Source organism: Coturnix japonica, chromosome 24 (genome assembly GCF_054131305.1).
Source record: "Coturnix japonica strain WE chromosome 24, WE-NBRP24, whole genome shotgun sequence".
Taxonomy (NCBI): domain Eukaryota; kingdom Metazoa; phylum Chordata; class Aves; order Galliformes; family Phasianidae; genus Coturnix; species Coturnix japonica.
The window spans coordinates 3,204,003-3,225,732 of record NC_140686.1 but is presented as its reverse complement, the minus strand read 5'-3'; the positions used below and the strand labels follow the sequence as shown (position 1 = coordinate 3,225,732).

Sequence of the window (21,730 nt, the reverse complement as noted above, 5' to 3'; positions counted from 1 at the left end):
TGCCCACCTGCATCCTGTTCTTCACAGGACACGATGGTATCATTCCCCAGTTTTCCCATACCAATCTGGAGCCAGATCTTCTGCCAGTAAACACTTCTGAGCACCCTCTTCTGGAGGTGAACAGCTCTGGAGGAAGGTGCTTTCAAATGTCCACAAAGTGATGTTGATTGTCACACAGTAGCACCCATCACTTGCCTCCTCCATAAATCAGTTACAGTCTTGTTGGTGAACCTGAAGACAAAAGGTCAGCGCGCTGGGACAAGCAGCCACACACCGGTATCACAGCATCACAGAATGACCCAGGTTGGAAGGGACCTCATGGATCATGAAGAACAAACCCCCCTGCCTGGCAGGGCCACCAAACATACACCTTTACTAGATCAGGTTGCCCAGGGCCCTGTCCAACCTGGCCCTGAACACCCCCAAGGACGGGGCATCCACAACCTCCCTGGGCAGCCTGTTCCAGGGCCTAACCACTCTCCTAGTAAACAACTTTCCCCCTAACATCCAACCTAAATCTTCCCTCTTTCAACTTAAATCAGTTTCCCCTTGTCCTGCTATTACCAGCCCCCTCCTCATCCTATGTGGAACACCAGTGCCAGCAGTGCAGCCGCCATTTTAGAACCCTCTCCATGTCACCTTGGTCACCGCTGCCGCACGCAACACACTCGCCTCTGAAAGCTGTGTCAAATAACAGCCATGTCGGCAGCTAATAGGGCGAGGATAGACGTTTGCCCAGGTTCAGGCGGGAGGATGGAGCTGGGGGCCCTAGGAGTGAGAAGGAGGAGGGGGCCCGCCATGACCACCAGGCAGAGGATGGGTAAAAGAGCCATTTTCCATCGTGCCTGGACCAGCCCTGTGACCACCACCCATGTGGAGCCAATGGAGGTGGATCCACCTCCAGATGAGCCAATGGAGGTGGATCCACCTGCAGAGGAGCCCATGGAGGTGGATCCGCCCGCGGCATAGCTGGCCTGGCACCACACCACCGTGCCAGGCCCCGCGCTGGCATGGTCACAGCTCCACCGTGGCTGGTCCAGGCGCTGAGCTCCTTACCCGCTGCACGGCCCCCACCCCCAGCATTAGCTGGGTGGTATTTTTGTAACATCTGTTCCTCCTTTGGGCCTATTCTGCAGCCACATTCTGTGGGCCCCCAGTCCCATCTTTACCCTGTTTGTTCCAGTCCCTGTTTCTGTAGTTGTTTTTTGGGTTTAGTTTAGTTTTAGAGTTAGGTGTAGGTTGTTGTTAGTGTTTTTGAGTTAGGCATAGGTTATTTTTCATGTTTTCGAGTTAGGCATTGCTTATTGTTCACTTTAGTGTTAAGAGTAGGTTAGGAGTAGGTTTAGTGTTAGGAGTTGGTGTTTTCCTGTTAGGAGTTTGTTCCTCTTCATTCTTTAGTGTTAGGAGTAGTTGATTGTTCCCATAGTAGAGTTAGGCATAGGTTACTGTTGGTACTGTAGGGTTAGGCGTGGGTTCCTACCAGCAGCTGGCAGCAAACAGCGCTCGCTCGGTAAGCACACGTCTGCTTTCTCCCCCGGAGCCGTGAGTGCGACTGCCATGAGAGCGGAGGTCTGATGCCATCTGCAAGGGATGGGATTTGCATCCGGTGGCTTTTCTGTTGCAGAATGTCCAGCAGCAGAGCGTGAGAGGCCGTGAAATGAAGCTGGGCCTCAGGAGAGCCGTCTGGAGCTGCGTCACGAGCTTCCTGCATGGCCAGCGCAAGGTAGGTGTGCCTTACTGTAAGCGTGCGCTGAAGCAGTGTTGGTTAAGCACGGCTCATTCCTCTGTCTGCAACAGATGGGCTTTCTGCGCGCTTTATTGCTGTGGCCGGCATTGAACAGCACAGCAGCAGCGAGGCCTCGAACATGTCCACAACCAGGTACGTGAATGTGAGTAAATTTAGCTGTGTGAATGATGTTATTGTTCATATTAGTAAGGCAGTATTCACATGTGTGTGATGGTTCTCAGGGGTAGGTTTATTCTTGCCTGGTAAATTTTCCCTTCTTTGACACCCACCCGTCCTCTCTTGCTTCTCTTCCCCTCACCTGTAAGTGCAGCAGTACTGAAGGCTGAGGGCTCTTCTCCGAGGCAGGCGCTAAAGGGCAACTGAAATGCAAGTTTGATGTCCCTCTTTCTTCTTGGGTCGGTAGCCCAAGGTGACCAAGCTTCACAGCACTTCTCTAAGTCAGCCTGGAAATGTTTCTAGCAGGAAGTAACTCCATCACAGTGCCTGAGAGTAATGATGTCTCTTTTTCCCCCCTCACAGCAGGCAGCCTCCATAAGAGAGCAGTAGAGCAGCAGGCTGTCTGTGCTATGGCTGCTGAACTGCATTTCTGGCCACCTGAGATCCCTGAGCCCATGCTAATGAAGAACATGCTGCGCTACGGACTCTTCTATGGAGCCGTTTTGCAGCTTCTCTGTGCTGGCCATCATGCTGCCAGTTTCCAAGTCCCCAAAGGCAGTAAGTGGTGCTCTCATGGGCTGGGAGAAAGGCACGGGCAACGGGCTGGGAGGGAACCATCTGTAACTGTTGCCAGCAGCCTGGAGGTGCCAGCTCAGTCTTATCCTGCGGCTGCTGCTGCACACTATGAGCTGCCAGGCGGAGGGTCCACCTGCCCGTGCAGGGACCACATTGCAGGAAAGGGCTTTAGGCTCTGGTTTGTGTGGGATTTGGGGAATGAGACAGGGGTGGAGATTCTTGTGTGCCCGACTGTCAGGAAGGTGGTTCCCAGTTCTGGCAGCCCAGCATGCCCAGGAGGGTGACTTGAGCTCCCAAAGCGAGCCGTCAACCAGTTGTTAGCTGAGAAGGTTCCCTGAGTGTTTCTGAATTGATTCTTGTAGGACTCGGAGAGTTTGGGGACTGAGACTTGGGAGAGAGTGAAGAAAGCCGAGGCAAGGGAAGCGCTGCTCAGCTGAGGAAGAAAGCCGAGAAGGAAAGCAGAAAGCAACGATGATGGCCTGAGCAAGAAGCTACAAAGGACAGCAGAACCACCTGCAACTCTTCCTCGGAGGTGGCACCAAAGGCAGCTGACTGAACAGTCCAGTTTACCGGCACAGCCGTGCTTTCCCTGTCATGGACGGTGGAGATGATGGAAGTGAACTGGACAGGAAGGGCTTGTGCTGCGTTAGAAGCAAAGAGGGCTTCACCTGTGCAGGACTTGGTGTATGGCAAGAGCTGGAGATGCTGTGTTCCTTCAGGGTGTGTCTCTTGAGGTCCAGGGCCAGTGTAGGCTTAGGTTGAATTAGGGCTGGCTGGGACTGGAGAGGGAGGAGGTGACGTAGCCCCATGGTCAGGCTTCTCCTTGGGTCTGACTGGAGGCTGAGTGACTGATTGCTAAGCGGAAATCCTGGGCACTGGGGTTTCATTTTGGGGTGTGGGCGGGGTAATAAATAGAAGCCGAGTCCTTTTGTACGCAATAAAATTGAAGCGAACTTTCTAAACCTGGTGCTGCCTCTTTCAGTAGCTGGTCAGAACGTCCCTTGCTCGGGCTGGCAATCACAGGGCGATGAAGCGGCCGGCTTCACGTCTCTCCCTTGACATGGTGCAGGTTTTCCTACGTTTCCTTGTTGGTCTTCCCAACCTGTGGCCTTTCAGCCAACCGGTAAGTGCTGGTGACAGGCTGTGAGCATCTCCTTACTCTCTGAGGACTGACAGAAAGAAACCAGAGGAGGGGAAGCAGCCCGCGAGGAAGAAGGGTGTCCCGTGCTCAGCCCCTTGAGTTGGCCTCTCTTCCCTGAGGATTCTTTCAGCTTCTGATGCACCGTGTGCTGCTGTTTGCCCTGGGAAGCCCAGCTGCACGCTGGCAGCCGTGGCCTGTGCATCAGCCTCCCCTTGAGGCCCAAGGAGTTGTTTGTTTTTATGTATTCACTATTGGTGTGGCATTTTGTTGTTTTGTTCTGCTTTGAGATCAAGGGGTAATTTAACACCGTTGGAAGTAATTGGGGTTCAGGAGTAGCATTTGTAGAATTTTGATCATGCAGCAAGTTGTGATTCCTACTGTGTTAAAGAACTGGCACACACATATACGCCTGCAGCCGGAGCTTGATTGACTCTCGTCAATACGGCCTTCCAAAGCCCGGCCCTGGGGAGCTGTCCAAAAATTTTCCAACCTTTTGTATTACCTAAGTTTATTTTAAAGAGACAAGGAGGAGTAATCTCTTAAAGGCTTTTTTAAAGGCATTGGACTAGGTTTTGATTATCACATCTCAGGAAGCTTCTGCATTCCACCTAGTGCTAATGTGATAAATCAAGAGCAGATTACACAAGAGATTCAGGCCTTGCTGCCAGTCTTTTATGAATCAGAACTTTGTTTCATGTTGCCAGATATTCTGGTTTCCTTTTCAGGAGATTCCTTTGCTGTATAATAAGAAGGCCAAGGTCATCCTGGCCTGCATCAGAAACAGTGTTGCCAGCAGGAGCAGAGAGGTGATTGTCCCCACTGTTCTCAGCACTGATGAGGCCGCAGCTCGAGTGCTGTGTTCAGTTTCGGGCCCCTCAGTGCAAGGAAGACATGGAGGCCCTGGAACGCGTTCAGAGGAGGGCAACAAAGCTGGTGAGGGGTCTGGAGCACAGGCCGTATGAGGAGCGGCTGAGGGAGCTGGGATTGTTCAGCCTGGAGAAGAGGAGGCTCAGGGGAGACCTCATTGCTCTCTCTAACTTCCTGAAGGGAGGCTGTAGTGAGCTGGGGCTCGGCCTCTTCTCTCGTGTCATTAATGATAGGACCAGAGGGAATGGCTTCATTCAAGCTGCGATGGGGGAGATTCATGCTGGACAATACGAGGTATTACTGCTCAGAACGGGTGGCCAGACGCTGGAATGGGCACAGGGAGGTGGTGAAGGGAAGGGGACGAGGGCGAGGAAGGAAGGAAGGAAGGGAATGGGAATGTAAAGGAGGGAAAGCGAGAGGAAAGACACGGAACGAGACGTGAATTTTGGGTCCTTTTCCGGCAGCCGCCCCCCCCCCACCAGGCCCCAGCCCGGCCTGAGCCACGTGACAGTGCCAGTGCCAGTGACAGGAAGTGCTTCCTGCAGGCGGCGGAGAGCACTTCCGGGCCATGGCGGCATGGCGGCCATGAGCGGGGCCGGGAGGAGCGGGCTCTGTGCTGCGAACGGGGTCGGGCCTCGGTGCGGGGGCACGGAGGGGCTGTCGGGGGAGGAGCTCGCGGCGCTGCCGGCACCCAGAGGCGGCTCCCGGGCGGCTCCACGGTCTCGCTGTGCTGCGGAGTCACCCGGCCGGCCCCAAAAGCCTGGAGGCAGAGCCTGAGCCGGCCCCGGCCCGGATCGTGTGGTGCGGCTCCGGCCGTGCTGGGCTGTGCGGCACCAAGAGGAAGACGGCCGTTCGTTTGCCGGCCGCTCGCTGGCTGTAAGATCCGGGTGGCGCCGAGGCCCGGTTAAGAAACGGCGTGGATGAAGGTTTGTACGGATGGAGTGGGTCTGGATTGCAGTGAGCGGGACGAGTCCGGGCTGCGGTTTGGCGTGGTTGTGTTGGTTGCTTTTTTGCGCACTTTATTGCTGTGGCCGTAGAATTCCCTCTTTCTTACCATCTGATCTGTGAAGGCTTCTTTGTGGGAAGGTTTTGAGGGATGTGGGAGTAGAAATTGCTTTAGTCACGAGTCATCTGGAAAGGTTTCACAGAAACGGCGACATTTGCAGAAGGAACGTATTGGCATTGGCAGTTGTGCAAAATACTCATTGGGATAGAGGGGAGGGAGTACCTGCAGAAGACCATTCTCTTCTGGTTTTGAGGAAGCCGGGGAGAGCTCAGATTGCAGCTTAAGCAATGTTCTTTTGTCACACTCTGTGTCCTGTGTTGCGTTCCCCAGAGTTTCATCTCTGCTTTCGATTCCAGTTCTCCTGACAGGTTAGGCTTGAATTCAGCATAATATCTGCTTCTCCCTGGGTTCAGATTCTTTGGGTCTCCTGCCTGCTTTTCTCCCTTTTCTTAATGGAGAGTGGAGTTTCTACCACAGAGCAAAGTTTCCTGATTAACAGAAACAAATATGGAACAATTATGGAATATTAGATGAATACAGCTCTGCATTTTTTTCTTCCTCCGGGTAGCAAGGGACTCCTGTGCTCTCATTAATATCAACAGTGAGTAGATGCTGCCTCCTGTTGGAGCCTAAAATGCTTTCCATAGTTGAGTGGTTGGAAACATAGGGTTTTAACTTAAAATTGTTTGCGCAGGGTGAAGGTTGGGAATACAATTAGAATACAGTTACACAGTGCTCTATCCCCAGAACTTTCCACCATTTTTCTTAACACAGCTTACGGTTCATTTCAAAACAAACTAACAAAGATGAACTTGGGTTAGCGTAGCCCGTTTTAAATGATCCTTCTGTGTCTGTTCCAGGCTGGTAGCAGAATGGAGACTTTCCTGAGGCGCTGGGGAACAGACACAAGCTTCATTTGAAGGCTTCAATGAAATTCTGCCCCAGCAGTATCTGCGGTCCTTTTATGCTAAGGAGCTGGAGGTAAAAGATTCTTTGACTACTGCCAGATCCAGGCTGCTACACGTAATACTTGAATGTCAGTCAGAGTCTGAAGAGCAGAGTTCATTAAGGCTGGAGGTTCTGTTTTCAGGATGTGGGAGAGAAGCCTTATGTATCAGTTAGTATTTGGTTACTGTGTTGTTCTTCACTTTCTTCTTTGCAACCAACTTAGACAAATTTCTAACGTTAAGATTCTGCCAGCATAAATTTTTTGGCTAGCAGTGTTTTTTTAGTCCTTGACCATGTGATTTGCATATGTTTAAAGAGTGAGCAATTGGAAAGCAAGGGAGATAAGAACCAAATATCAGCGGATGGTCAAATTAATGAGTGGAGCAGGTTTGAGCTGCCTTTGGTCTCTCCAAATTATACTCTGCAGCAGAACATCGTATTTCTAGAACAGAACAGTATGGTTAGGCAATGAGAAAGTATGTTTTGTATGTCTAAATGCAAATGTTTTCATGACTGGGGAATCTCTTTTGTGGCCTCTCCACATTTTTTTGTGAGCGGATGTTTTTATTTGTTGTGCAAGTTTGAGAGTTATATTAAAAAAGAGCATACTGTGATTGTGGGTGCTTTGAAGTACAGTAGTATTTCAGTACAATAGTCTTGCTGTAGAAGCAAAGTAGTAGCTCGTAGTTTCCATGTTTATGAAATTTTTCTTCCCTAAAGGTGCTCCTGTGTGGAATTCAAGAAATTGATCTGAATGACTGGCAGAGGCAATACCATCTACCGGCATGATAGCAGAACCTGCAGACAGATATTGTGGTTCTGGCAGGTTTGTAGACTTCTTTTTTCCACACAAGAACACAGCAACAGCTTAATGAGCAATAGTCAGAATTACTCAACAGATACATTGCATGTAAATGTAAATGATAACTGCTAATCCAGCTGTCCCATGGGGGATGGGGAAGTGAACATTTCAATATTAAACTTGACATCAATGTTAATTATTATTTTTCAGTTTGGGAAATAAATAGATAATGAGAAGAGAATGAGATTTCTACAGTTCGTTACTGGAACGTGCAGATTGCCAGTAGGAGGATTTGCTGACCTCATGGGTAACGAGCCCTCTTTAATGCATTTTATGCTCAAGTTATTTCCTTTTTTCTTAATAAGGACCAAGCTGTGTGTTTAAGGGTATTTTTTAATGAATTTATATGGAATCTGAGTCTTGCATATTGGTAGAGCTGTGATAGAAAAAGGGATGGATGGAATGTGAACACGCCTTGCATCAGTGACTTGATCCATGGTTTGGACGTGGCAGGACTAGGTAAACTCCAGAGATTCCTTCCAGTACCAAACCAACGATGTGATTCAGTGGCTGAGTTTCTTTGAAAACCGCTTCATATTTATGCATTTCACTACGTGGATTTCTTCAGAGGGATGTAGTGAGAGACAAATGTCTTTGTGCTCTGCAAGTAGTTATAGTCTTGTTTTCACGCACTGTTGTCGCGTATTACCTACTGGTATACACGGGCAGTTAGACCTAAGAATTAATTGTTTGGTTTTTGTACAGGGAGCAACAGACCCCAAAAATTTTGCATTGAGAAAGTTGGAAAGGAAAACTGGTTACCTGGAAGTCACACCTGGTAAGTACGAAGGATCAAACTCTGCTGTGGTTCTGTTCTTATGGATGGAAATCTACTTTGAGATTTTAGGAAGTGGGTGTGTTATGGAAGTGTCTGAGACTGTGTGAAAGCAAAGCACTGGGCTATGGCAGTAAGCTCTGCTGAGTAATAGTTGAACTTCTGAAAAGCAGTTTTGTTGTGGAGCTGATTCCATTGTAAACGCCATGGATTTGCACACCACTAAAAACATATAGCCACTTTTAGTACTTAAGGTTGTCCATTTTTTAAAGAGTTTGGGATTGATCTTTCATTATCACCACGCTCGATCTTGGCAATGAAAATAAATAGCCACGCTCATGCTCCCTCTTGGCTGGAGAAAATGTAGCTTCTGCTCAGTTTCTCAGTTACGCTGGTGCTTTGTGAAGATGCTCAGATTTTAAGTTTCAGATACAGAAGAGAGATTAGGTGAGACTTGTTACTAAATACATTGCCAGTTCTGGAAAGTTATCGCTGCTCAGGTGCTTGTTGTGCTTTAACTCTCACTTTCATAGACAAGTGCATGTCAAGATACAGGTGTTTTAGAGGGTACAAATGCAGTTTTCCTTCTGAACAGGACAGTTCATATGCCTGTGTTCCTAATGGATATTTGGTGGTTTAAACTGTTGTTCAATACTTAAGGTTTCTCTTTGAATCATCAGAGTTGGAAAAGACCTCCAAGATCATCCAGTCCAACTATCCTCCTATCACCAATTTTTCCCCACTAAACCATGTCCCTTAGTACAACATCTAGAACACAAGTCTGTTGACTGTGTATGTCCCCTTCTTTCTGGTGGCCCCTTATATCATTCAGTTCAACCCACAGTTAATTTCTCATTTCAGATAAATCCCTTGCAAGCATGCCTTGTGCTTCCCCAAGCACAGAAGTCTTAAATGTTTCAAGTGTGCATTTGCCACAGTCAGGCTGAGATGCCTTCTGAAAGCAGAATGCTGCCGTTAACTTCAGCAACATCTATCATAAGTCTCTGAATGTGAGAGGTGACACAAAAATAGTCCTGCCATTTAAAAAGGATAACAAATTCCTTTGAAAACAGCTTCCATTCCTTTCACCTTTCTTCCCCTTGCTGTTTCATCACAGGCCACTACCTGCTGCTTGTCCTAATAGCACGAGGCCCCAGGCTGCCCAAGCCTCTGACCTGCTGCAGCTGCTGGGGCTGGATTAGGATTTAGGGAAAGCAGAATACTAACTGCTTAAATGGGTCTAAACCAAACCTATTCAGCTGCCCAGAAAATGTGGTGTTTTTATTCCTTTTTATTTTTTTTCCCCAGACGTACACTTCAAATTTCAGCTGAATTGCAAATGTCTAAACCTTATAGCCCATCAAATCAAAACTGAATTTAGCTTAATGACATTCTCAGCATGAATAGTATGGATCTGAACTACATCTAGTTTTCTGTGCTCAGGCATGTCCAATCCTAAAGTTATGTTAATATGATACTGGGAATTTCACCTTTAAAACAAAAGAATGGTAGCAAAAATACTAAAGTACCTGAAAAGCAGATCTAATCCCAAATGTATTTCTTTACAATTATTTGTGTGGAAGGGGGTTATTTGAAGATACTTTCTTGGAGCTCGTCATTTAATGACAATTGAGAAATGTGTGGTGGCTTTCATAACATTTGGATGGCAAAGTTCATTCGCCATGGCTGTCTTTGAAGGCTTGGTGACAGCACAAAGCTGAGGTGGCCCTCAGTGCAAGTGCTTTGTTGAACTTCCATGGTGCCACAAATATCCGTCCTTCATTCAGCTTCCCAATTACACAGTGCATTTTCCAGTCTTAAGAACTAAATGTACTTTGGCTTTTTTTCCCTTCAAACAATACTTAAAATGAAAGATGCTTTCTTTCAGATCTCTGTAGCTTCTCCACTATTGTGTGGTTTTCCTTGAAATAACCTTGCTTAGCTTCAGACCCATTATAAAATATGCATCTCTGCCAGTAAAGTGTGCCAAAGTACATGGCATTTTTCTCCACGTTCACTCCTCAAGCACATGGATAGATATTTTTCACGCTGTTATGTGATGTGGGTTTTTCTTTTGAGGGCATAAGTAAGCTCCAGCTTACTTACTTACTTACTTACTTACTCAAGTAGACTTGACTTGGATTATTTAACAGTAGTTGCGTGTAAGTAAATGGATGTTATCCTGAGGTTTTATCCATGTAAACTCTGGATTTCTACCGAGCACTTTCAGAAACCTTCTCACTGGCGGTGAAAGCTATCCTTGCTTCACAGTTTTACTAGGAGGAAGATCTGCCTATTCCAAAGCACTGGATGGGTATTTTACCGTATACAGCTCGGATGGAGAAGAGAAAAGCCTTATGAATATTCTGTTTATGTTAATAGTTACAGTGAAATCTAGTTATCTAACATATTTACAGGAGAGATGAAATTAAACAGGATAATGGAAGATTAAGCTAAGACAACTAGTTTGTGTTCTGCATAATGATTTATGATTCACGTAGGGAACCTAGACATGCCGTGGATGTATAAGTATCACCCAAAAGGCTTTCAGCCCTATATTTTTAAAACACAAAGCAGTTCTAATTGAAATAGCCTTAGCCCTAGTTCTATAGGGTACAGCTGTTGAATATTTTTATGGCTGAAATGTTTAGTTCAGGAAAAAGATAAATACTTGTATATATTTTTGCAGTCTCGGATTCCACTTACTCCATGTTTTCTTTCTTTAATTTAAGTGGCGTGTTTGTGTCTTTCCTGCTGTATTGGATGGGGAAAGTGGGCTGGATATCCCAAGCACCAGAACTTACTTTAATGTACCGCAAACAAAGAGTCAGCTGGGAAAAGCAGTCTGTGAAATGCTGCATTTGGCCAAAGAGGAAAGTAAACCTGCTAGTGTGTTCAATTGGCGACGTTCTTGAAGTCTGAAATAATGTTTACTTACATGTTTTGCTTTGTAAGCCAACAAGTGTGTTGGTTTTTCTCTAGCATGTTCTGTAGAAATAAAACGTTGTTCCTATAAACCATTGGTGCACTTTGCTGTTCTTAATGGGGATGCGGAGGAAACATCCCGTGGATGCTGTGGATAACCCCACAGCATCTGCTACCCCAGGTAATATTGGACTTCCAGCTGAGATGAATGACTTTACTGCTCCCAGCACTGCTTGAGCAACCTGGTCTGTGTGAATTCATACTGCATAACAAATACATACTCGTATGTAGCTGCCAACTAATCCCAATTCTCAAACATGAAAGTAACTTCTGTTTCGTTGTTTGCCTTATGAAAATGACATGAAAAACTGAATGAGCTGCTGAGCTGCTGATGGACGAATTAACAAAGCCTTATTGCTCCATGTAGCTCAGGTGTTCCTATATGAAGCTGCACAGTAAATGCGTCATGTCTTCATCTGATCAAGTAGTGGGAGCTGATATTTTAATGTGTTTCTATTCCAGAAAAAGAAAAAAAAACTTGAAAAAGAAAAGCCTGTTAAAGTTGTCTTGTTTGCATCATTTAGACAGCTCCGTCATCTTTTCAAGAGCTGCACCATGGTCGGCTGTGGAGAGAGGGTGAGTGGGAGGGGACACCTGTGTCCCACAGTGGCTCCTCCAGTCAGTGAAGGTCCTGAAATTGGTCTCTTCAGCTAATAGGGAGCTTTCCTCAGCTACCGTGTGTTTGGAGAGAGGAAGAGCAGTCCCAGGACCTTCAGCTGTGAGACTCTTCAGACGGACCTTGTGGAGACATCTGCAGGTGTAGTCTGGGATGGAACGGCTCCTGTTTGGCTCTTGTTACCCACGTGCAGCATGTGGTTATTGAGCTTATAAGGGAGCAACATAGGAAAGAATCCTTTTCTCATCTACTACCTAATGCTAAGTCATTCCTCCTCACGGGGAAGTGACTAAGCATTGGTCCTGGGTGCTAGGAGAGGAATGTCAGATCTGAAAGCAGTGTGAATGATGGACAGCCTTGTTAAACACAGGGCTGCTCTGCAGTGCAGAGGTGCTTGTGAGTTCAGAAGATACCTGCTGAAGGAGAACTGCTTTGCTGTTGGATGTCATCAAGCTGCAATCTGCCCGGGCAACAGCAAAACAGGCAGAGGTGTGTGCTCCAATCTGTGCCAGCCTTTGATTCTGTTCCTGAGGTGAGCTGCGCTTTGCTCGCTGCAAATTCCAACTATATTTGTAGGAATTATTACTATGAATAACACAATGGTGGTGTTTGAGTCGCAGACAGATGCAGCAGAGCCTTTGCTCTGATCTTTTCAGGAACTCAAGCAGCTTTTTGCCATCCCCACCTGGAACCATTGAAGCGTGCAGCCAGGAGCTGGACTCAGTGGTCCTCGCAGGGACCCTCCAGCTCAGGAATTCTATCATTTTACAATCACTGAGCTTGGCAGACATGCAAAGAGTGTGGGTGTGACAGCTAGCAATTAGCATGGCCAGCATCAGGAACCCATGGTTATGAGCTTAGGGCTGGTTTAGGTTTGCCAAGCGGGGGGACTAATGCTGGGATCCTTCTCTCCAGCCTGGAGGCTCTCACACAGCAGCATGGTTCTGTGTTTGGCAGGTGGGTTGGACCCAGGCTGTGCAGGAATCAACTGGGCTCTGCTTCAGCTGCAGTCTGAGGGCCTTTGGCTGCAGCCAGCTGCTGTTCACACAGGGTACAGAAAGCTCCAGAGCCACACAAGGGCCTTCAGGCTCCGAGTGAAACCCCACAAGCTGAGGGGAAGGAAGTGAACATCACCAGAGGTGGGGACTGCACAGCACTGATGTGTGGTGACAGACCGGGGTGGGCGGTGAAGTTGGGAGACCAAGAATGAAAGATGGGAAAAGCAGCTGAATTTAAAGGAAGAGATGTGAAACCAACAGGATCATCACCCTGTAATTGCCAGCCCAAACAAGGGACGTTTTGACCAGCGACTGCTCTGATCCACTTAACAAAAGCCACAAAACCACTCCATAAACTTAGAAGAACTGCTCAAAGCCACAAGCTACAGGTACTGGAGGAGAGCAGGACCTTTGCCCTGCAGTCAGCAGCAGTTTCAGACACACCAAAGCCGACACTGGTTTGCTTCCGTATCTCTTGTGGGACGGCCCCAGCCAAATCATCCCTTCTGGTCTGAGGATGAGGAGGGTCAGATCCTTTCAGAGCACCAAACCCGGCAGCCAACCTCATCACCAAACAAGCAGCCAGGATCCAAACGCCAGCACTCTCCATTCATCATCCCACTTCCTCGCTGCAGTCAGTCCAATGCTTCATGAGATTCAGAAGCAAACAAAATCAATACAGTCATCTTGATCCCTGCAGGAACACGCTGTGAGCAACAGAACTCCTTCCTGGAAGAACTACCTCCATGAACAGAGGCAGCGACCACCTCCTCCCCTCCTACAGCCTCATTGCTTTCTCCTTAAGTATCACCACACGGAGCCTTGACCCTCCCTGGCACCCAGGCACCAAAGGGCTCTTTTCATGTTTTTTACACCAGGCTGGGAAAGAATCTTGGCTTCAAAACTTCCAGAGCAGCAAGAAGGAAGTATTGGTTCTCTTCACAGACAGCCTTGGCTCTTCCGCTGCTGCCAGTGGGGAACATCAGCAGAGAGCATCTCTAAAGCAGAGAGAAGCACATGTATGAGAATGAAAGTCAATTAGGTCTAAGCAGGATTAATAGGGATTTAATTGAACTATGTGAACTGGAACTCGGGTCACGAGCTGCTTATGAGCCTGCCTCAAGGGATCATGCAGCTTGCACTGGAGGAGCCCAAGGATGCACTGTGAGCGGGACAGCATGTGGTCAGAGAGGGAGACCTGCTTGAACAGTCAAAAATGGAAGAGAAAAACTGCTTGAGATAGATGCCTGGGAATTTGAGGACTTACCGCACAGTCTTTCCTTCCTTTCCTCTTCTGGGGAGGGAACCAAGTAACACCAGCCAGAGCTCACCCAGCTCACCGCTCCTCCTGCAGTCCAAGTGGCTGCCAGGCAGCTCCCTGCTACAGCTACACTTGCCATGGGGCCTACAGAAATCCCCATTATCAATTGACTGAATCCCCATCTAATCCCCCGATCCTATTAACAAACACTGCCTTTATTTTGCTACCTCCGTGGGGGCTCTTGGAGCCAACATCCCTCATGAGAGGCAAATTAATTAAGACATTGCACCGTTTCCTCTTTCCAGGAAGGTGGAGGTGTTCTGGCAGACATTTTGCTGCTTCCAAGTCAAGCACAGACTCACGCATGCCTGAAAGTTTGAGCCAACCACCCTCACACAGATCGAAGGAGCTGAAAGGCCTCCCCTAAACGCGTCACTCTCGTGAACAGGCCATGGATGTCCCTGTGTTTCTACAGAGCTCAAGAAGCTTTCATAGTAAACAGAAAGAGGCAGCATGACTTTTAAAAAGTTACTTTTGTTTTAATTTGAAACAAAGATTATATGTAATTGGTGTCAGATATTTTTGTCATGTTTCTTTGTCCTGAGATCTCCAAGCAACTTCGGAGTGCTTTTGTCTCGCATGCTTTGTTCTGTTCTCCTCATGCTGCCCACCTGACTCATCCACCAACAGCAAGGGAGAGAAGCAAATGCGGTCCTTCCCACACTGATGGTTCCAGCAAATGTGCTGCTAGTCTTCTGGTATAGAACAGACACAGCACAGCACTGCTGCTGGACCTGGGCTCACAATGCATTTGTCAATTGAGGATGGCAGTCTGTGTATGCAAAAGGATGGCAGACTTGCAGCCCCACCACAGAACCCTTTTCTTCAAAGCCACTGTAAGCTCTGGGGCACCTAACACATCAGGTTCTCCTCCCGTTGACTCATTTGTGATCAAACAAACCAAGCAGTGAGCTGGCATCAGGAAGCTCCAGATGCCTTACAGAGGCTCTGTGGCTACGACACCACCTCTCTCCAGACCCTTCTAGCCATATTTCAGGCTAACACTAGACCGTCCCTGGCCCTGAAGAGACAGAGCCTAAAGGAATGCAGTGTCTTCAGCTCTTGCCATATATCAAGTCCCAAATAGGTGAAGTCCTCTTTGCTGCTAATTCATTGGAAGCCCTTCTCTTCCAGCTTCCTTAGTTCCAATCCGCAGTCCACGAAAGGGAAAGCACAGCCATGCCTGAAAAACAGACCACGCAGTCCGTTGCCTTTGGTGCACTTCTGAGGAAGCATTCCAGGCGATTCTGCTGTCCTTTGTGCCTTCCTGCTCAAGCCCTTATCGCTTCTTTTTGCTTTCCTTGGCTTTCTTGCTCAGCTGAGCAGCACTTGCCTTGGGTTTCTTCACCATCTCCCAGGTCTTAGACTCAAAGCCCTCCAAGTCCTACAAGAATCAATTGGGAAACAGTCAGGGAGCTTTCTAACAACGTGCTGATGCCCAGCTCATTTCGGGCATTTATGTGAAAGCAAAAGTACGTAAGTGCTGGGTATCTCCGCTGGAATGCATCTATATCAGGCTGAGCCTACATTTAGTAAGACTTGAGCAGCACCATCCCTGCTTCCTCTGCATGTGTTTCTGGATGAGTGTGAATCCACACACAGCCTGTTACCACAGAGGTTGTTATAAGCTTAAGTGCCTAAATCAGGCTTTGTAGAGAAAAAACACCCCCATTTTAACAGCAGGACAAAAACCAACACTAAACAACAATTACTCACACCAGAAAAAGATATCACAGAATCACCAGCATGTATTGAACCACTGAAAAGGTATTTCTGCTAAATTTTCATCCTTATCACGTGCGAGACAAAAGGTAAGCCTCAAAACAGCAGTCAGAATGTCACAGTCAGAGCCTTTACACCAAGACCAAAATCCAGGCAGGGCACCGAAGGCAAAGCTTTCTTCACCTGGACTAACAAGGAATCCTAAGCTATAAAGCTTGTTTCCTTCAGGGCAGATGACAGATCATATTTCAGCCATGGGAAATAAAGTCTAGTTATCTGGTAAAGACACGAGGGAACAGTGCCAGTCTCATTGGAGAAAGCGCACACACACAGATTGCCTCCTTTCATTAAATGCATTTGAGTCTAAATATTGCTTTAGCATCTTGGGTTCTAGCAGTCAGAGCTTGCCAACTGGAAAAGGACACACAGAAAACAGCAGAGCAAGATGTGCTAGCTTCAAGCTTCCAACACAGAGCACCAGATAATAGAGGGGCAGACACGTATCTGACAGTATCCTTTAATCAAAGAGTCCTGTTCAATCATCTCTAAAGTCAATGGGCTATTACGGTTCACATCTGTGTGGCTTCCCAAGGAAAGTGAGTTGGCTGCCTTTCCAAAGGCTGTAATCAGTGCATGGGGAGCTGCGAGGCTCTGCAGAAACAGAGCAACAAGCAGCTATTACTCAGGTTTGTAGATTGGTGCTGCTGAGAAGTGAACACTGATGCCTTCTGCTGTTCAAACCAAGGTAGTCTCCAAAGCCTGAAGCCTCTAAAACTAAGAAGCTCATCTGTACGTGAACCTAAGCATCATTCCTAAGAAATGGAGAGTGTCTCTTCTGTTTATTGTCATGTGAATTAATCACATGCACAGGAAATCATGGGGACAGTGCATATACGGAGAAAATAAGAAATAGAGCATACAAACAACCTGAACACAAACAAGTTTGTCAGTTCTATCGCATTAATAGGACGAATGAGGGCCAGAAACTACACATCAAACAAAGCAGTCATCATTCTCAAAGAACAAGCTCTAGATATACAGTATCTACAGAAGTACAGAATAGAGACAAGCTCAAGGCGCAGGGACACCTTTCTTCCTCCCACGCTGCTTTTGTTTCTCTCAGCCCTCGGAGAACAAGGGATGCTCACAGTTCATCGCCAGCAGTTCCAGATGGGCTGAAAGGCCACCAGTTGGGAACACCAACACGGAAACGTGGGACAAGCAGCTCCATTTCCAGGAGGGACGTGAAGCCGACCACATCAGGACCCTGCGATTGCCAGCCTGAGCCAGGCACATTTTGAGCAGCTAATGAAAGAGGCAGCACCACCATTCAAATGTTTGTTTCACTTTTATTTGCAATAGAGAGATGCAAAATGCATCAAAAATACATTTCAATATGAAATCAAATAGGCGGGATACTGGTAATGACTAAAGACAAAGCTTCCTTAGTTCCTCTCCGCAGTCCATGAAAGGGAAAGCACGACCAGGCCTGAAAACCAGACCATGCAGTGTGTGTCCTTTGGTGCACCTCTGAGGAAGCATTCCAGGTGATTCTGCTGTCCTTCGTGCCTTCCTACTCAAGCCCTTATTGTTTCTTTTTGCTTTCCTTCTTGCTTCTCAGCTGAGCAGCACTTGCCTTGGGTTTCTTCACCATCTCCCATGTCTTAGACTCAAAACCCTCTGAGTCCTGCAAGAAGCAATTGGGAAAGTCAGGGAACTTTCTAACAACTGGCTGACAGCTGCTTTGGGAGCTCAAGTCACCTGACCGAGCAGCTTTGGGAGACCAGCACAGGAAATTGCCTTCCTGACCTCAGGGCACATTAGAAACTCCACATCTGTCAAGTTCCCAAAAATCCCATGCAAACCAGAGCCTAAAGTCCTCTCTAGCAAGGTGGTCTGTGCTGGGAGGGTGGACCCTCTGCCTGGCAGCTCATAGGGCGCAGCAGCAGCTGCAGGATAGGATGAGCTGGCAGCTCAAGGCTGCTGGTGTGCGGAAGGAAGGACAGAACCAAGTGCGGCACTCTCAGCAGTGCCGGGGCACACTGCCGTAGGCAACAGCTACAGACAGTTCCCTCCCAGCCGACTGCCTGAGCATTCCTATCAGTCTCACACAGCGCTACTTACTGCCTTTGGGGACTTGAAAGCTGGCAGGATGATGGCCAGCACACACAGGAGCTGGAAAAGGGCTCCAAACAAGAGTCCGTAGCGCAGCATGTTCTCCAATATCGTGGGCTCAGGGATCTCAGGTGGTGAGAAATGCAGTTCAGCAGCCATAGCGCAGACAGCTGCTGCTCCACTGCTCTCACAGAGGCTGCGTGCTGTAAGGGGGGAAAAAGGCATCATTAGTTTCAGGCACTGCAATGGGGTTACTTCCTGCTAGCAAACATTTCCAGGCTGATTAAGAGAGGTGCTGGGAAGATATCCAGGGCCTACTGACCCGAGAACAAAGAGGGACAGCAAACTTGCATTTCAGTTGCCTTTGCCCTCCTGCCTAGGAAAAGAGCCCTCAGCCTTCAGTACTGCTGCACTTGCAGGTGGGGGGAAGAGAAGCAAGAGAGGACGGGTGGACGTCAAATAAGGGAAGAGCTTAACAAACAAGAATAAACCTATCCCTGAGCTCCATCACACATGCGTGACCACTGCCTTATTAATATTAATACCAGTATTATTCACAGAATTAAAGTTTCCCATGTTCACGTACCTGGTTGTGGACGTGTTTGCTGTCTTGCTGCTGCTGTGCTCTACAACGCCAGACACAGAAATAAAGTGCGCAGAAAGCTGATCTGTTGAAGACAGAGGAGTGAGCTGTGCTTAACCAACACTGCTTCAGCACACGCTTACAGTAAGGCACACCTACCTTACAATGGCCACGCAGGAAGCTCCAGACACAGCTCCGGACTGTTTCCATGAAGCCCAATTGCATTTCACAGCCACTCACGCTCTGCTCCTCGACAATCTGCAACAGAAAAGTCACAAGATGCAAATCCCATCCCTCGGAGATGTCACAGACCTCTGCACTCATGAAGCAGCACTCATGTCATTGGGTGAGAAAGAAGACGTGTGCTTACCGAGTGAGCGCTGTTTGCTGCCATCTGCTGGTAGGACCCCACCTAACTCTAAGTACGAACAGTAACCTATGCCTAACTCTAAAACAGGAACAGAAACCTACACCTAACACTAAAACATGAACAGTAACCTACAACTAGCTCTAAAACAGGAACAATCATCTACTAACACTAAAACGTGAACAATAACCTACTCCTAACTAAAAAACGCAAACAATAACCTACTCCTAAAACTACAACTAAACTTAACACTAAAATCCACAATAGAAATAGGGTTAAGATGGAACCGGGGGCCCGCAGAGGTCTCAAAGGAGGAGCTGATGTTAAATGAAGCCACCCGGCTAATGCCGGGGGCGGGGGCCGCGCAGACGGTAAGGAGCCCAGCGCCTGGACCAGTGATGGCGGAGCTGAGATGGTAAGGATGTGGGGCCTGGCACGGTGGTGTGGTGCCAGGCCTGCTGAGCCACGGGCGGATCCACCTCCATGGGCTCATCTGGAGGTGGATCCACCTCCATGGGTTCATCTGGAGGTGGATCCACCTCCATGGGCTCCACGGAGGTGGTCATGCAGCTGGTCCAGGTGCGATGGGAACGGGCTCGCTTGCCTGTCTGCCACCTGATGGTCATGGTGGGCCCCCTCCTCCTCCTCTTCGACCCTGCAGTCCCCGGCTCCATCTTCCCACCTAAATCGTGGGAATCCTCCAGCCTTGCTCTCTTGGCTTCCGACATGGCTGTCAACGTCCAGAGCTCTCAGAGGCGAGTGCGTTGCGTGGGGCAACGGTGACCAAGGTGACCAAGGTGACATGGCCAGGGTTCTAACATGGCGGCACTGCTGGCACTGCTGGCACTGGCGTTCCACATGGTATGAGGAGGGGGCTGGAGGACAGGGCACGGCACGGGAGCCAGAAGGCACTGCCTGTGCCCAGCGGGCAGCCCTTCTCTCCGGCCAGCAAGAGGCCACAGAGGAGCTGGCCCTGAGCAAAGGGCCCTTGGCCTCCTTCATCCTCCCCCTCCTCCCACAAGGGAATCTCTTGGCGCTGCCATACGCAGCACGCAGCACCACGTTGATCTGATGGGGCTCCTGAGCTCAGCGCCAACAACAGCAGGCTCCAAAGGGCACCTGACTATGCCTGCCTGCTGGGACACACCAGCTCTGCTCTCCATGTTCCAATCCAGAGCCTCTCCTTGTAACACCTCTGACTCCATTTGCATCCACTCACTCTGATTACATCCCACGTCCACACACGGGGCCACGCTGCCTCACCGACCCTCAGTGGGGACCCACAGCCGTACAGCACCATCAGCACAGCAGAACCGGGCCGTGCTCCTGATGCTGCCACTTGTCCAACCTCCCTCTCACTGCCCCCATTCTGCTCAGGCAGCCGGTCCCAGCAACAAAAACCAGCACAGAACTGCAGCCCCGACTCGTCCCGCTCACTGACAGCCAGAGCAAGGACATGTTACACACCTTCCTTCAGCTCCGATCACCTTCCCGGCACCACCATGCCGCCATGGCCCGGAACTGCTCCCGCCGGCACCAAGCACTTCCTGCCCCTCCATCCCCCGCTCCTCCTTTCCCTTCACTTTCCATCCGCACTCAGGACGCAGATCTCAATGGAGGTGGCTGCAGAACATCATCAGTGCAGGCAATCAATGGCTCGTGCTGCGCTTCACTGCCTTGTGCTCCTCACTGACTGCTCTGCTGTGCCCTTTCCTAACCCCACAGGATCATTTGCTTCTGTCTTTAGTGAAAGGGCTCTCCCTCAGGAATCCCAGACCCTGGAGGTTGATGAGAGAGTCCGGGGAATGGGAGATTTCCCTTTAGTCGGGGAGGAGGTGGTCCATGAGTGCCTAGGAAACATTAAGGTCGATAAATCCATGGGACCTGATGGGGTGCATCTGCGGGTGCTGAGAGAGCTGGCAGAGGTCTTTGCTGAGCTGCTCTTTGTAATCTATCAGAGATCTTGGAGAACTGGGGAGGTGCCTGAAGACTGGAGGATGGCCAATGTCACTCCAGTCTTCAAAAAGGGCAGGAAGGAAGACCCGGGTAATTATAGGCACGTCAGCCTCACCTCTGTCCCAGAGAAGGTGATGGAACAGCTTGTGCTGGATGCCATCTCCAGACAACTGGGTGATATGGAGGCTATCAGGAGTACTCAGCATGGGTTCACCAAGGGGAGGTCGTGCTCGACCAAGCTGGTGGCCTTTTATGAAGATGTCACTAGCTGGGTGGACAGGGGGAGGGTGGTAGATGTAGTCTACCTTGATTTCAGTAAGGCTTTTGATACTGTCCCCCATGACATCCTTATAAAGCTGAGGAAGTATGGGATAGATGAGTGGACAGTGAAGTGGGTTGGCTGACTGGCAGAGTGCAGAGGGTTGTCATTGCCGGTGTGGTGTCTGGCTGGAGGCGTGTAACTAGCAGCGTCCTCCTGGGGTCTGTACTGGGTCTGGTCTTGTTAAACATCATCAGCGACCTTGATGAGGGGATAGTGACCACCCTCAGCAAGTTTGCTGATGACACGAAGTTGGGAGGATTGGCTGACATGCCTGAAGGCTGTGCTGCCATTCAGCGAGACCTGGACAGGCTGGAGAGCTGGGCAGTAAGAAACCGGATGAGGTTTAGCAAAAGCAAGTGTAGAGTCTTGCACCTAGGGAGGAATAATTACATGCACCGGTACAGGCTGGCAGAAGACCTGCTGGAGAGGAGCTCTGCTGAGAGGGACCTGGGCGTCCTGGTGGACAACAGATTGGCCATGAGCCAGTAGTGTGCCCTTGTAGCCAAGAAGGCCAATGACATCCTGGGGTGCATTAAAAAGAGCGTGTCCAGCAGGTCGAAGGAGGTGATCCTCCCCCTCTACTCTGCCCTATTAATGCCTCATCTGGAATATTGTGTCCAGTTCTGGGCTCCCCAGTACAAAAAAGACAGGGATCTCTTGGAGAGAG

The 21,730-nt window shown here is 48.9% G+C and overlaps 2 protein-coding genes and 1 long non-coding RNA gene across 15 annotated transcripts in view; 2 read left to right on the top strand and 1 right to left on the bottom strand.

Moving 5' to 3' along the window:
- The first annotated feature begins 1,325 nt into the window (after window positions 1-1,325).
- Window positions 1,326-3,441, top strand: LOC146757036 (uncharacterized). Its single transcript, XM_085523404.1, has 4 exons — window positions 1,326-1,723; window positions 1,798-1,879; window positions 2,267-2,461; window positions 2,842-3,441. The coding sequence occupies exons 1-4, from the start codon at window positions 1,658-1,660 to the stop codon at window positions 2,862-2,864; spliced, it is 366 nt and encodes a 121-aa protein (XP_085379530.1). The 5' UTR covers window positions 1,326-1,657; the 3' UTR covers window positions 2,865-3,441.
- A 1,569-nt stretch (window positions 3,442-5,010) lies between these two features.
- The window catches only part of LOC146757033 (uncharacterized), a 32,076-nt gene continuing 15,356 nt past the window's right edge, over window positions 5,011-21,730 (top strand). Inside the window, exons 1-6 of one of the 8 annotated variants that reach the window (XR_014936978.1) lie at window positions 5,021-5,413; window positions 6,354-6,474; window positions 7,162-7,267; window positions 7,454-7,550; window positions 8,009-8,081; window positions 9,387-11,092. This is a non-coding gene — a long non-coding RNA (uncharacterized LOC146757033). The other 7 variants (XR_014936980.1, XR_014936979.1, XR_014936981.1 and 4 more) reach the window with 7 other exon arrangements.
- On the bottom strand, window positions 17,218-20,714 carry LOC146757035 (protein MANBAL-like). Of its 6 annotated transcripts, none has more exons than XM_085523384.1 (5): window positions 20,253-20,699; window positions 18,578-18,676; window positions 18,422-18,461; window positions 17,845-18,038; window positions 17,221-17,407 (listed from the first exon to the last, which is right to left on the bottom strand). In XM_085523384.1, exons 2-5 carry the CDS (start codon window positions 18,641-18,643, stop codon window positions 17,306-17,308), a joined length of 402 nt encoding a protein of 133 aa, XP_085379510.1. In that variant the 5' UTR covers window positions 18,644-18,676; window positions 20,253-20,699; the 3' UTR covers window positions 17,221-17,305. The 6 variants fall into 6 exon arrangements, with proteins under 6 accessions (XP_085379512.1, XP_085379513.1, XP_085379510.1 ...); XM_085523383.1 differs by lacking the exon at window positions 20,253-20,699 and adding an exon at window positions 18,789-19,264 and having other exon boundaries at window positions 17,222-17,407; XM_085523385.1 differs by having other exon boundaries at window positions 17,234-17,407; window positions 18,422-18,503; window positions 20,253-20,332.

What these genes read in the sequence shown, in the direction of transcription:
- LOC146757036 (XM_085523404.1), top strand. Translation starts at nt 1,658, where the DNA reads ATGAAGCTGGGCCTCAGGAGAGCCGTCTGGAGCTGCGTCACGAGCTTC. An exon ending in TCCTGCATGGCCAGCGCAAG is followed by an intron (nt 1,724 to 1,797) that starts GTAGGTGTGCCT and finishes TGTCTGCAACAG; the next exon opens with ATGGGCTTTCTGCGCGCTTT. An exon ending in TTTCCAAGTCCCCAAAGGCA is followed by an intron (nt 2,462 to 2,841) that starts GTAAGTGGTGCT and finishes TGATTCTTGTAG; the next exon opens with GACTCGGAGAGTTTGGGGAC.
- LOC146757035 (XM_085523382.1), bottom strand. Translation starts at nt 18,742, where the DNA reads ATGAGTGCAGAGGTCTGTGACATCTCCGAGGGATGGGATTTGCATCTT. An exon ending in TCCTGCGTGGCCATTGTAAG is followed by an intron (nt 18,462 to 18,577) that starts GTAGGTGTGCCT and finishes CTGGCGTTGTAG; the next exon opens with AGCACAGCAGCAGCAAGACA. An exon ending in GCAAACACGTCCACAACCAG is followed by an intron (nt 18,039 to 18,421) that starts GTACGTGAACAT and finishes CCCCCCTTACAG; the next exon opens with CACGCAGCCTCTGTGAGAGC.